Genomic DNA, 14,772 nt, shown 5'->3' with positions numbered 1-14,772 from the left:
AGGCGACTAAGGCAATAAAATCGAGTATAAAAGATAAAATAAATAAAATGATTGATTCCAAACTCCATGGCACACACATTGTGAAAAGAATGCAAAATTTAAAATAGATAAAAGCATTAACAGGATATATAATTATTTGATAACATTTCACTGATTGCACATAATTGATGAAACCTGGTACTGAATTGATGCGTATAAAAAATGATTTATTGCCCATGTGTAAGCATGATTACCTTTATTTGAAAGTATTTGTTCCTCACTTTACCAACTATCAAATGAGAAAAACACCTGAAAATCCTATCACCATGTATACGGAGAAACGTCGAAAAAGCGACGCTTTGTAACTTTAAAAGAAAGTTACGATATTATCCACAGATTTAATTATTATTATAATGATCAGTATTATTTTAATGAATAGTATTTGTTTGGCATATTGTTAATTTGTATTACAATTTATGCTATCCACTATACAAGTAGAGTTTTTCATTTCTGATTGTATTAAATTACAGAGATGGATTGTGGTCAAATACTTGTACACCAAAAACTAACAAAAATTGAATGCAAATTAGTTGTAGATCTACTAGCATATCAAAATAACTTGCGTATTAAAAATCTACAGAATGTGTATATTGTATATGCTGATAAACTTTCCAGGAAATATTTCCAGTTTCGATAATTAAACAGGCTAATAGCCTAAACTGTATAGTAACGACCATACGGCCAAAGTAGGAAGAGGAGCAAGAGGAACAGGAAAATAAAATATCTATAGGTAGCGGTTTCCTAAAAACGATGACAAACTACTATTTTGATAACATCCCTTGATGAATTTTAGATCTACAATAAAAACGAAAACCCTTTCAAACGTGTAATTAAGCCAAATTAGAATCTAAATTATATAAGAAAATAACTAAACTGTGAGAGAATATTATGGTAAGCTCATTTAATGCAGCTAAAATATTTTGTATATAAATACACACAGTAGTAGCAAATGTTGGTTAATTATACATAATATATAATAATTGTACATAATTATAGGTGTGACATTAATGACTAATCACCTGCGTCGCAGAATTTTAAACTGATTAACCTGATTAAACTTCATGATTGTCATTGCAATCATTATTGTAAACTATCATGATTGCACTTAAAATATACAAAAAAAAAAAAAAGTATCAATAAATAATCTTTCCTTTTTGAGTTTTTATCGATTCGTAGTACATAGGCCATTATTTAATTTGATTAGATGGTTGGAAATGGTACTTTACAAATTTTGTATCTATTAGTCATGTGAAATAAATTGTTTTGATAAGAATTATTGCAACGATTAACCACCTGCTACTTCAATACTATGTGTAAGTATTGTGTATTTGTACAGTATCAGCACTTACACATAAATAATAAATGCAATTAAAATAATTAAAAACAGACAAATAACATTTTTGTAGAATGATATCTGATTTCCTGTGAATTAAAAGTTCACTTGTTAAAAAGCTTGTAAAAGTTAAATTATTGTAAATATAATTAAATTGTGTTAAATATTAACACAACCAGAAGGGTTTATTTGTTATCATTAGACCATTGACTCATGTTGAAGTTTGTATAGTATCAAAACGTATTATAATATATAACACGATTCAATTACAAAGCAATCCACCCACAGTAAAACGAGACAATAACATTTCGCATAACCGTTTTTTTTTTAATTCCAGATATTATAGTTACTGCGCAAAATATTATCATTTGTTGCATGTTTATTTTTGCCTATTACTAACTAATCAGATACTGATAAACTCATATCAAAATTTATATCTATAAATACTGCACGTTAAAAGCAAACCCCTTATTCCTTTTCATACAGTATTGCAAACAGGTATACATACCTTTAAATGTTTAATAATGTTATTAGTGTTATTAAATTGCTGTTTCTTAGTCTTACCACTCCAGGCATTCCAGAACGTGCAGACCAATTTTGCTTATTTTGAATTTCGATCATTTGTAGCAGTCCAAGAAAAGGATAAAAGGTGAGACAATTTAAAGAAATTACAAGGAAAATAGTATAAACAACAATTTTTATTTCCCTATGCAATCCAATTGTGTCTGTCAAGCAGAGTAAATTCAGAAATTCATTCTTTTTGAGACTTATCTTGTAAAGTAAAATTGCAAAATTAATTTGTTTTTACTTTCTAGCTATTTTTTTCTATACAATAGCTAGAAAAATATTATTAAGAGGGTGATAATATTAGGTAAAATTAGGTAATAAGTTGGTTATAGTATATTAAGTATCAAGTGGCTAACGGGGGTTTTAGTCACGAGATTGATTGAGAGCGAGTGTAGCGAACGTGAGCCACGTGATTAAACATAAGCTAATTTTTCTACTTCCATTCTATTTCCGCGTTTAGGTTTTTGCATTTGAACTTTTGTATTTTAAATCATCGAAATTCACTCACACGTTATTGGGAAATGTACGGTTATAAATACCGTGCAGTAGCATTAGCAGCGCCACCTTTGATTTGTTTAACTGGTGACGCACAGCATTTTATATGGTCACGTGCTGCATCGTAAGCAAATGCGTAAGCTCAAGCTCCGCCTCGTGAATGAAGTGAGTAAAGTACTTTACTCATGGTCTTGGCCGTCCGTGTTTAGGGTATTACAATGAGCTTGTGAAAACTGGTGTTTTAAAGGTGGAAGTAGAAAAAAATATAAATGCCATCATGAGAGAGAGAAGAAATTAATTAGTTAACTTTTTATTATAATCTACTCTAACGAAGTCGTAGGCAAAAGCTGTTATATCATACAAGTAATAACTAAGTTTGAATCAATTGCAGGAATTGCTTTCAATATGGTTGATACTCCATTGCATCTTGCGGCAAAAATTGGAAATGGCGAAGGTGTACGTTTGTTATTAAAATCAGGTGAAGATGTCTACGCTAGTAATGCACTTGGTTATACATCCTTGCATTACGCGGCATTAAATGGTCACTTAGAAATTGTGCAAGAACTGTTGAAGAATGGTGCTAATTTGCATATTGCAACTAAGGATGGCGATACAGCATTGATCCACGCAGCAATGAACGGACATCTTGCAGTTACTCAAGAATTATTAAAACATGGCGCAAACCTTCATGATAGTAATAAGATGGGACGCACAGCATTGTACTTTGCTGCAAGATACGGCCATCTACCTGTTGTTCAAGAGTTATTAAATAATGGTGCAAACGTATTCGATAAGGATGTTGAAAGCTTCACACCTTTAAATATTGCAGCAAAACATGGTCATCTTGAAGTTGTTCAAATATTATTAAAGCACGGTTCAAACCCTCACGAGCCTAATAATTTGGGCTGGCAGCCCTTAAGCCTTGCATCACGACACGGCCATCTTGAAGTTGTGAAGGAATTATTAAGAAACGGTTCTAATGTACACGCGCAAGGCGTTTGCGGGAAGACAGCGTTGCTATTTGCTGCAGAGGAAGGATACCCTGAAATAGTTCAAGAATTGTTGAAGCACGGTTCCAATGTGTATCATAAATCAATAACCGGAGACACAGCTCAAAGACTTGCTGCAATATTTGGACATGAGAAAGTGGTTGATGAATTACTAAAACATGGTGCAAATCCCTACGAATTGCCTCAAGTTCCAATGGCCGCTGTGAATCCTAATAATTTTTCAGAAAATTTCAAATCTACGCAGGATGCTACAGTAAACAATAATCAACAAGGAGTAGGCGCCAGTAATGTCACTCCTCCTAACAGCGGTACAATGTACGAGCAACAAAAAGTAACAGTAAGTGGCCCCTTACTTGGGAATGCAAGTGGTGTAACTCAACAGCAGGCACTGAACGCAAGCGTATTGGGTATGCAGCAAGCAATGTTAAATAATGCCTCTGCCAAGTTAAACATGCAGCAACCCATGCATCAGGCATTGAACGCAAGCGCATTTAGTTTGCAGCAAGCAATGTTAAATAATGCCTCTGCCATGTTGAACAAGACAGCAGATATGTTCAATGCACAAGCTATGAACACCCAGGCAATGATCAACCCAACTATGAACAACCCAGCTATGAACAACCCAGGTATGGGCAACTCACCTATGGCAGCTATGAGCAACTCAGCTATGAGCAAACCAGCTATGGGCAATCCAGCACAGTTTGGATTAGCTCCATCGTTCATGAATCAAGGTTTATTTAAGCCTCCCGGTAGTAATCAATAAAATGGTATATGTACTAAACTAGTAAAATAGTACTAAACAAAAATAGTCATTGTAAAATTAAAAATAAAATATTAACCGACTTCTTTTTCTTTTCAATTGCTCCCAATCTTATATTTCGTTTAACTACTGCATTCCCCAGTCGACGCCAACAAGCATCATTCGAGATTCGGGTTTGCCAAAGGCAATAATCATTCTCATAAATCATTTCTCAAATTAAATAAATTTTACACTAGCACAGGTACCTAGTCTAATCTAAACCCTTTTCATTTTATTTTATAGCCTATTTGTTTAAACGGTTGTATAACAATAATATCAATGTACGTACCATGCATAATAATCAAATGCATTGGCTCAACTTAAATGCTTCGTTGTGCAAGTGACGATTACAAGCAGCATGCAAGAACATACAAAAAAATGCGAAAATCCTGCATAGTCAATAGAAAATTTCCTGTTTTCAAAATAACAAAAGATTATGCACCACAATTCTATTACTAAAAATTTAGACGATTAGATACGCATTGAGACTCTTATAAACATAAAAATCCAACTGTTACTTGTGATGCCCGTGTGTAATATGTAAATGTTTGGTTTTTAATGGCTTTTGTGTTTTTTCAGTAAACATAAATATGATATTCTTGTTGGACTTAGGAATTTGTTTAAAATTGTAGATATATCTATTGTGTTGTTTTCATATGTTTAGGAATCAGTATTGCAACATCAGTACATAATACATGTATTATCATACAATATTGCAATACAACAGTTTGTTTTTTCAAGAATTTCCTTGCGACGTACCAATTTATTAAAATGGTCAATAACATGAAAACTAATTAAGATAGGGCAACCAAACCTGGATTAATTGAATCCTGGTGATGTCTTACTACAAACGGAAACATTTGGGGAAAATTGAAAAGGTGGTTTTATTTGATCCGTTTAGAACTTATCTGAAAACTGATTTGAAATCTTTCATCCCCGTGTAAAACTCAATCGATTAGCGTTTTCCATTTTCTTCTAGCTCAAAATAATTTTTTTGTGTCCAAAAGGAGTCAAGTGTAACCTCTTCATCTTTTTAAAAGGTCCTTGGTCAACTTTGGAAAATGGAAAAACTAAATCTGCCATTTTATAGATCCATATCACGGCATGAACAAAATGAAGAAAGTTCTTTTTTAACTTTATTACTTTCTGAGAAAATTCCGGCAGAAAATTTTCTAGGCACATGATATATTTAAAATATTTTAAATGTTATCTTATCTATGACTTGATGCTAAACATCGGGGTGTTTTTAGTTTTTGTTTATCTTTATTAGTTCCTGAGATAATTGATTTTTCAGTCTCGATACGAGTGCTCATTTCACCAAATGAGATTTACTGGAAAATTCCTTACTGCTGTTAGGTGAAAAATTGTTTAAATTGTATCATTACTACTACTATTCTTCTAAATGTCAGGCGCCTCCGCCATTTTTTAAAATAATTATTAACTTTTATTAAATTTAAAAAATAATTAGTGTTTTATCAATCAGGTTTGGAATTCCAACTTGTTTCGGGAGGAAAATTTAAAAAAAAGTGCGACTCTGTCGTTAAAGAAAACCAAACTAAGAATAAAGTTCAACCCTGTTATTCGACCAAAAAATTCGATCTTCTTTTTGACAATTTTTTTTTAAATACGACCCTGTTCTTTGACCGAAAAGAAATTTAACAAAAAAGTTCGATCCTGTTATTCGACCAAAAATAACATTTTTGGGACAAAAATGGCTATTTTCGAAGTGCTTTTCAGGGCACTTGTGGAAACGTTAGGGGGTTGGAAAGATATGGATTGCGTAGACTCTACGCTGTAGAGAGACTTTTGAAGAAGACGGTAAAAAACTTCAAATGTCAAATACATTCTCAAGATACAGGGTGTTTTTCAATTTTTTTTTTAAATGACAATTTTTGAAAAGTATTTTAGGGTACTTTTGAAAGGGCTAGAAAATTGAAATAGTATGCATCGTGTAGAGAGACTTTCCAACTTCAACATGGCAATAAGAAACTGCAATTAGGTTTAATAGTTCTCGAGGTACAGGGTGTTTTCCATACCATGTTTTCAATTTTTTTGATAAATGCCAATTTTTAAAAGGCATTTTAGGGCACTTTCGGAAGGGCTTGAAGATCGCAAGAATATACATCGTGTAGGGAGACTTTCGAGCTTTAATATGGCGGTGGCAAACTATAAAAATGTCAATTCGTTCACGAGATTCATGGTGTTTTCTACACCATATTTACATACTTTATAAAAGCACTAGTTAACCCGGCAAACGTTGTTTTGCCATATAAATTATTTCTAGTTTCTAGTTAAATTCTAGTGTAGACAAAAAGTAACTTACTTATTATAAGTGTGTCAGTATGTAAAACTTGATTAACTGAACTAATCGTGTCAAATACATTTAAAATGAATCATTTTATTATTATGAATAAAATAGTTATAATTAATAGTTAATATGAGAGATACGCTGAGATACCAATATGATAATTGTTAACTTGATACATATAGGTACCATAATGATGGCCAAAACTGTGTAGGATGTGAGAGAAGTCTTATTGTGGGAGTGAAACAGGAGACCGGCTTAAAAGTCTCATTCCTTCGAGCGGGAGGAACAATGATTAAATTACTAAAATGGCTATTACAAAATAGAGGTTGGTGATAAAAAAGTATAAAGTTAGGGTTGTTTGTATTTTTAATGCCACATTTAAAAAATAAAATCAAAAAATTTCGTCCAAAAATTAAAAAAAAATTAAGGGTGAACAACCTTTATCACCTAAGGGTATAAAAAATAGATAGTAGCCGATTCTCAGACCTACTGAATACGCATATAAACTTTGGTATAAATCGGTAAAGCCGTTTCGGAGGAGTACGGTAACTAACACTGTGACACGAAAATTTTATATATTAGATGTTGCTTTCTAAAAAACACTTTTGAGCATTTTCTGAAGTGCTAGTGGGTTGCAAATATATGCATCGTGTAGGGAAACTCTGTAACTTTAACATGGCGATGAGAAACTATAAAAAGGTCATATAGTTTGAAATATTCTGGGTGTTATTTTGCAAAAACGAAACTTTCTAGTATTAAAATAAATCTTTGACAAAAGCAACGTGTCAAAACCAGGGATTAAACTTTAGACCTTCAGTCTAGCGCTCTCCCAACTAAGCTATTTCGGCTTTCAAATTCTGAAATACATTTTAAATTAAAGACACTAGAATCATTTTGGTGTGATATCCTGCACCAGACAGAATGGTACAGCATGCTTTTAATTTTTTTTTTGAGAAATGCTAACTTTAGAAAGTTATTTTAGGGCACTTCCAAGGGGTTTAGAGGATTTTATGAATACGCATCTTGGAGAGAGTCTCTTGATGGACAATTGCAAGCTGTGATGCTGCAAGAACGTTAATTTTTTTGATTATAAATAATACATTTTAAGGCACTTTCTAAGGGTTTAGTACGATTGAAAAATAAGGATAGTGTAGAGAACACAATAAATAGAATATGAATGTTTATTAAAATAATTACAGGTAGAATATATTATATCGTTATTCAAAGCATAAATGTGACCATCGATTGGCCGCCAAAGTAGCCACTTCCAAAGATAATTCGCATTTTTCACAAACCACATTAACTTCTGGTTCATGTTCCTTCTGGAAATGTTCAATAATGCTAGCAGAATCAATGAAATATTTAAGACATATAGTGCATGTAAACTTTAACGTATTCTCGTTAAGAATCACTTCCTCAAATTTACTCAATGTAAGCCGAAACATTTTAAGTTGCTTAAAATACAGCTGACTTTGACCATCTACAGCAAACAGAGGATTGAACTCTTTAAAGTGAAGAGTAATCATTGGCGTTAAAATTTCGATAAAGTTGATATCGGATCTAAAATTACACAATTTATAAATATTATTCGGTATTCGTTGGCTTAACTATTTTAAATAAGCTTTCAACTTACTTTTTAACATAACGGTAGCGCTCGTATATAGTTTTTCCAATCGAATATTGCACTGAAGTATTTGTTGCAATGACACATCGATTGTACAAATTCATTTCAGCTATATCTGACAAAAACTCATTCAAAATCAGCTTTAACTCTCGCTTGCGCATTTCAGACACCTGTAAACATAAAATGAATCTACCTGGATGAATATATTATTAATTTTTTAATATGTACAAACTTTATCTGAGCTGAGATCAATTAATTCCATAAGTGTTTTTATGTATTCATTAATGAATCCGTGTGTATATACAACACTCTCCTTTGCTTCAACCAATTCAATACTTCGAATCCTTGCATCCATTTTGGAATTCAATTTTCTCTTGTCAGGTGTGGTCATCTCTATGACTTTCTTATGCAAAGAAGTGTACTTGTTCACAATGAATCTATTATATTCACATTTACAAGTTCTTGTAATTGCAAGTGAGGTTCCAGCTGTTGATCCAATGTTTAATTCAACTTCAATAAAAGGATAATTCAGCAGTGCATTTAAAGCTCCTTCATTATTGAATGTTTTCATATGTTTATTCTTGTGACATCTCAATTGAACATCATCTTAAATAGGTGAAAAAGTTAATAATCATCCAGAGTAGAAAATAAAAGACTCACTATTTATAGTTGAAAATACTAGATTATTAATAATATTTGTTGGTCCCTTAATCTCTAAACAAAAGTCTGATAGTTGTGAATTATTTGATTTGCTTGATTTTGCTGAAGATGTGCTTGCATTTTTCTTTCCATGAATCAGCATTAACTCAGGCACTGCAGCCAATTTCACTTTCAAATAGCAAAAAAACTCTTTAAACCAAGAATTAAATACCTCTTCCTCTTGCACAGTATTTGCCATAACTTTGATTAATAATGGACCATAATATCTGTCTCTTAAATCTACAATAATTTTATTTATTCTACACATTCACAATATTTAAATTCTATACTCACAATGATAAGCAGGGTAATGATCTATATAATATTCCAATAATTGAGAAATGTTGGGAGTGTTTTGCAATTCCAATTCTGGAAACATTGATATTATTGACTCTAAATGTGTTGTAGATAGTTTGAGTTGTGTCTGATCATAAAGAATTCGCTTTTTAAAGTAGTTTTGCAAGAATGGACATTCAGGCAGATCTGTAAGATTGCTAACTTCATCTTGAATTTTCTAAAACAAAAAATAAAAATTAATTAAGCAATCAACATACTTTTAAATTTAATTACTGTTAGCAGTTCTTCACTTATTACTGGTACGGGAATAATTCCTTTTTTAGGCATACTTGATTAGTATTGTTGATGAAATTTGTTTGCGATTGAGGTGTATGTGTTGAGGTTATGCTTATATGAAAAGAAAAAAACAATTGCGGGGCTCGCGGGACTCACAAAAATAAAGCCGAATATGGCCGAGTGCGTCTACCAATATGTCTACCTACCTATAATTTAAATTTAAACTCATATATGTGCCATATCCGAAACAAAGAGGAAAGGAAATTGATAATAATGAAAGAGTCTCCAGATGTATACAAATCCCAACAGGAAAGAAAAGACTTCTTCAAATAACTTGAAGCAATTTTGGAAAAAAATAAAGAAAGTGAAGCTAAGGTAACATTTTAAGAGTAATAAATAAATACAATAAGGAAACTGTGAATGAGAACGGCAAACTACTCATTAACTTATGTATTAACTTAGAATTGCATATGAATAATACTCACTTCAAGCACAAATAACTACAGAAGTAGGTACATAATAAAAGCACTCTTTATCTATCAAATAAAAACGAGACAGTCTAAAAATTTGCATTAAAATATGAGTGTGTTTTCTCTGCCAATTTAAATTTTTTTAACGGCATTTATATCGCCTGCTTGATGCCATTGTGGCGGAACATGTCGCTGTTTTTTTTTTAAATAAGAAATTGGCAGATTCATAAAAAAATAACTTTTCTTTTCAACCTCAGTATATAACATTTTAGGGCTGACATATAAGAAGAAGAACCAAAGACACTCAAGATACAATTTCCAGTAATATTTTTTAATTATAATTGATATTATATAATTATATTAAAATTATAAGTGATATAAAATTCTAACATAAATAAATCAAGTGGAAACATAATGACTTTTAAATTAATTATCAAATATGTTCATATGTCCTGTAATGCTATGTGCCAACCAAAAGTGCCCGAATAGAAGCCAAGTTCTTTTAGTTTTCTAAATAGTAGTATCGTAATCATGTACCAACGTCAAATAATGTGCGTAACTCCTCAATTGCATTACAGTAAAATCCGTCAAATTAAATTACGATCACATCTATGACTTCGCTACCCTATAAATATAAGAACCCTTCTAAGAGCTTATTCACAAAGCTTCAAAATGGTGTTCAACTTTAAGGTGTACAAAAAGTCCTCCCCGAATGGAAAAATTACTCTCTATTTGGGAAAACGCAACTTTGTCGATCACATATCGGGTGTAGAACCAATAGGTTAGTCTGAAAATAAACTGAAATAAACTTTAATTTAAAATAATAATAATTCAAGATGGCGTGATTCTACTGGACGATGACTACAAGGATCGGCGTATTTTTGGTCAGGTGATCTGCAGTTTTCGATATGGCAGAGAGGAAGACGAAGTCATGGGACTCAACTTCCAGAAGGATTTATTCCTAATTTCAGAGCAAATTTTCCCACTACAGTCGAGCAAGAATAACACCACTAGGTTACAGGACAGATTAATAAAAAAATTGGGCGGTTGTGCGTTTCCCTTTACATTCGTTATTCCAGCGAGTGCACCAGCATCAGTTACTTTGCAACCTGGTATAAAAACCTATCCAACTACAAAATAATAAATAAGTTAATTAAATGACTGAATTAACAGGTGCGGGTGATGATGGGCAACCTTGCGGTGTAAATTATTACATCAAAGTGTTTTCCGGAGAAAACGAATCCGATCGTTCCCATAAAAGAAGTACTGTGGCAATGTCTATCCGGAAAATTCAGTACGCGCCGAGCAAACAAGGCCGACAACCATGCACCGTGGTGCGGAAAGACTTCATGTTGAGTCCTGGAGACTTGGAACTGGAGGTCACATTGGATAAACAGGTATAAATGATAAAATAAATGTTTTATGGATATTTATTGTTTTTGCCCTCACCTGTCAGTTGTATCATCATGGCGAAAAAGTAGCAATCAATATATGCATTCGGAACAACAGTAACAAAATTGTGAAGAAAATAAAAGCTATGGTTCAGCAAGGAGTAGATGTTGTACTTTTCCAGAATGGACAATACAGGACTGCTGTTGCTAGCATCGAAACTCAGTAAGTGTTATTTGAAATAAAAATAAGTTTAAATACACTTACGTGATTTTATTATAGAGAAGGATGTCCAATTCAACCAGGATCAAACCTACAGAAAGTAATTTATTTGACACCACTGCTCTCTTCCAACAAGGACCGTCGAGGAATTGCGTTGGATGGACAATTGAAAAGTACCGATACTAACTTGGCTTCAACCACCTTGTAAATATTACTTTGTAAAAATTAAACTTACACTTTATGTATGTATCAAATTCATAGGTTGGCATCGCCAGATCAAAAGGATGCGTTTGGAATAGTGGTATCGTATGCAGTCAAAGTGAAACTATTCCTCGGCGCTTTGGGAGGTGAATTGGTTGCTGAATTACCTTTCGTATTGATGCATCCAAAGGTAAACATAAAAATATCCACAGACCCAAGTTTCACACATTTATTATCCTTTGATTACAGCCTGGGACCCAAAAAACACTTGTACATGCAGACAGTCAAGCCGATGTCGAAATGTTCCGACAGGACACTATCGATCCGGACAATGAATTGGATTAAACGAAACATTTATTTATCTCCATTCAGATTATCCCAATTGTAAATTAGAAGTGTCAATCGGATGCATTCCCAATATATCTTTCAGAGCATTATCAAGTTTAAAAATAGCTGCAAATCTATCACCACTATCCATTTCCTCGTTTGGTTGCACACAATTTGTAATTAATTGTTCTAACTGTGGATTTTCTTCACTTATTTTAATTGGAATTGAATGTAGCAGCCCTCCTTTCATCATCGGCCACGGAGCACTCGATGAGATAATGAACTGAAAGAAAAAATGTAAATTGGATCATAGAACAGCGTATTTTTTGTTAAGTCAAAATAAAATTAACATACCCTGCAAATACTGTAGATATTATGATCACTAATTGAACTTTGGCAAACGTTTTCTTCGCTATAGATATGCTCAACCGCATTAGGATAGTGGTCACTGTGATGAACACTTGAAACTAAGAGATATTTTGCCAGTTATTTAAATATTGCTAAAATGTTTGTAAACAAGTTACCATTTGACTTTCTTACGATAAGAATATTGCCAAAATCAACAAATTTTGCAATGAGTGTTGTTTTATTAACAACTATATTGTCTGGGGACACGTCAGTTAAATAAATTCGAAAATCATCATCTCCAGAAGTAAACTTCAAAGCCAAACCAATTATAGATCTGGCAATTCTCGCTCTTGATAACCAGTTATAGTCTTCATATTCATTCAAATTTTGCCCACAATCTTCAACTGCAATTAAACGTCCACAAGCCCCATAATAAATTGGCAACGAAAAGTGTTGCGCGTCAAAAGCCTGTAAAAATGGCGCATGTAAATTATTGATCTAGTAACAAATGTCAATAACCGGCAATAGTTTGATAATTCAATTTTTAACTTACTTTATAAAATAATGGTTCACCATTTATTATACTGATTACCCATAAATTAATCACATTCATCACATCTTTACCTCCATCAGGTTTCAAAATTCTCCTGATTAAAATATCAATTGAATCGTCTACGTTACGGCCACATACTCTGAATCCGTTATAATGATTGGTTTTCATATTGTAATGCAATGCCTGGGTATAATTCGTACGATGTAGATCTACATCTTGAAACTCGCACGGTTCCATGACATGTGATCGGTGAAACACGCATATCAGGAAATCCATGGTATTCAAATCTTTTGTGTGGCCTAATTTCTTTAAAACCAGTCCATTCGTAGTAGTATATACATTTTTTACGCTTATCAAATTGTTTATTATGTCCTTAAATGATGACATTCTTAAAGAAACCTGCTTGTTAGGACAAAAGTCTCTACCATAACAGAATGGACATCTATGTACTTCAAAGTCGGGAATGATTGGTGTATACAAAACAGTAATCATTGCAATAGCAATGATTGCAACAAACACAGAAATAATTTTTGACATTTTATTGTTTAGTGCCGCCTGTTTGGAGCGCGCGATGTCTATACGAATATAATTCTTTTAACCATTTTAATACTCTTACTTCCCCCGGTTGAAACAACTGCAAACAAGAATAATTGCCGTTAAATTCACTAAATAAATGAAAAAAGTAAAACTTGTTAATAAAATATGTGAAAATATGTGATATATGTGCAAAAAGATGAATGTAATTAAGCAAAACGCCTATATTAACTAATAACTACTAACTAGAATTGTTAAAACTGTAAAAACAAAAAATAAACACTTACATTGTGGTGAAATATATTCTCAGTCTCACTTGCCTTTACCTCTGCTTGGGGAATTTTGATAGTTTGTTTTTGTAGATCAATTAAAATTGTTTCATTCACTTTTGAAGTAAATTCTTTTGGTTCAAATGCATCTTGATTTAACTCATTGAGCACTTCCTCAGACACCTTGACAACTTCAATGCTATTTGGTTTACTAACAGTCAATGTTGGTTCTAATTCTGCCTTTGATTTTAATACTGCAGTTTGTTTCACTGATTCTTTAATCGCCGTTTTCTTAAAAGAAGCACCACTGTTTGATGAACTTGAAGAACTCCTTCTACTTGTTGATGTGAATTCGGTTATATATGAACGTGAGCGCGAACGTGAACGCCTATGCCTTGATTTTTTGTTATCATGCCTATATTTACTATGCCTGTCCCTATCTGATCTGCGCCTTTCTGTTGAACTAGATCTGTGTCTTCGCGATTTGTTATTATAGTTTTTTCTGGATCACAAAACAATATAATAAACACATATTACATTAAATTACATTGAAAATACCTGGAATGAGAAGTACTTGAATCACTTGAACTTGATGTAGACCTGGAACTAAATAAATTTCAGATATAAACATAAAAAAGACATAAAATAGTATAAAACCCACTATTTGCGCCGGTTTGATTTTCTATCTTTACGTGATTTTCTTGAATTTCTATCACTATCAGAATCACTCGAATACCTGCCCATTATCAACAGTACAATAACAAAACAATGAACGACATACGGACCTACCACGAACCAACATTTAACCTCAAATTATGTACATTGTAATTTGATTTCGCTAAACTCGGCGAAAATCGATGCATGCACAGTTGCCTAGTTATTTTGTACAAAAACTATAATACTATGCAATATTATGACTTTATAATATGTACTGATAGTATAATAACGTATCTAGGTACTTATAATAAACAAAAATTTAACATGCATACTACATTTTTAGTTAATTGGTCAT

The 14,772-nt window shown here is 32.5% G+C and overlaps 5 protein-coding genes across 5 annotated transcripts; 2 read left to right on the top strand and 3 right to left on the bottom strand.

Annotated features, from left to right (window-relative positions):
• The first annotated feature begins 1,807 nt into the window (after positions 1-1,807).
• On the top strand, positions 1,808-4,287 carry LOC135796132 (ankyrin repeat domain-containing protein 29-like). Its single transcript, XM_065308041.1, has 3 exons — positions 1,808-1,870; positions 1,931-2,021; positions 2,826-4,287. Exon 3 carries the CDS (start codon positions 2,840-2,842, stop codon positions 4,205-4,207), a length of 1,368 nt encoding a protein of 455 aa, XP_065164113.1. The 5' UTR covers positions 1,808-1,870; positions 1,931-2,021; positions 2,826-2,839; the 3' UTR covers positions 4,208-4,287.
• Positions 4,288-7,718: 3,431 nt separating this feature from the next.
• On the bottom strand, positions 7,719-9,602 carry LOC135795310 (uncharacterized). The gene is made up of 6 exons (XM_065306942.1): positions 9,445-9,602; positions 9,169-9,388; positions 8,836-9,114; positions 8,408-8,781; positions 8,185-8,345; positions 7,719-8,111 (listed from the first exon to the last, which is right to left on the bottom strand). Exons 1-6 carry the CDS (start codon positions 9,496-9,498, stop codon positions 7,769-7,771), a joined length of 1,431 nt encoding a protein of 476 aa, XP_065163014.1. The 5' UTR covers positions 9,499-9,602; the 3' UTR covers positions 7,719-7,768.
• Positions 9,603-10,538: 936 nt separating this feature from the next.
• On the top strand, positions 10,539-12,166 carry Arr1 (arrestin 1). The gene is made up of 7 exons (XM_065306945.1): positions 10,539-10,698; positions 10,754-11,029; positions 11,091-11,314; positions 11,374-11,531; positions 11,589-11,732; positions 11,790-11,919; positions 11,979-12,166. The coding sequence occupies exons 1-7, from the start codon at positions 10,590-10,592 to the stop codon at positions 12,072-12,074; spliced, it is 1,137 nt and encodes a 378-aa protein (XP_065163017.1). The 5' UTR covers positions 10,539-10,589; the 3' UTR covers positions 12,075-12,166.
• On the bottom strand, positions 11,945-13,499 carry LOC135795311 (divergent protein kinase domain 2A). The gene is made up of 4 exons (XM_065306943.1): positions 12,958-13,499; positions 12,581-12,872; positions 12,411-12,523; positions 11,945-12,339 (listed from the first exon to the last, which is right to left on the bottom strand). Exons 1-4 carry the CDS (start codon positions 13,492-13,494, stop codon positions 12,103-12,105), a joined length of 1,179 nt encoding a protein of 392 aa, XP_065163015.1. The 5' UTR covers positions 13,495-13,499; the 3' UTR covers positions 11,945-12,102.
• LOC135795314 (DNA topoisomerase 1-like) lies at positions 13,482-14,714 on the bottom strand. The gene is made up of 4 exons (XM_065306948.1): positions 14,422-14,714; positions 14,319-14,366; positions 13,779-14,262; positions 13,482-13,591 (listed from the first exon to the last, which is right to left on the bottom strand). Exons 1-4 carry the CDS (start codon positions 14,502-14,504, stop codon positions 13,496-13,498), a joined length of 711 nt encoding a protein of 236 aa, XP_065163020.1. The 5' UTR covers positions 14,505-14,714; the 3' UTR covers positions 13,482-13,495.
• Positions 14,715-14,772: the final 58 nt, after the last annotated feature.

This window comes from Atheta coriaria, unplaced genomic scaffold (genome assembly GCF_025399875.1).
Source record: "Atheta coriaria isolate IRGN ID8LTWV9N9 unplaced genomic scaffold, Caltech_Dcor_3.1 hic_scaffold_7_pilon, whole genome shotgun sequence".
Taxonomy (NCBI): Eukaryota; Metazoa; Arthropoda; class Insecta; order Coleoptera; family Staphylinidae; genus Dalotia; species Dalotia coriaria.
Note: the sequence above shows the minus strand (reverse complement) of the source record. Positions and strands in the feature narration are given on the sequence as shown.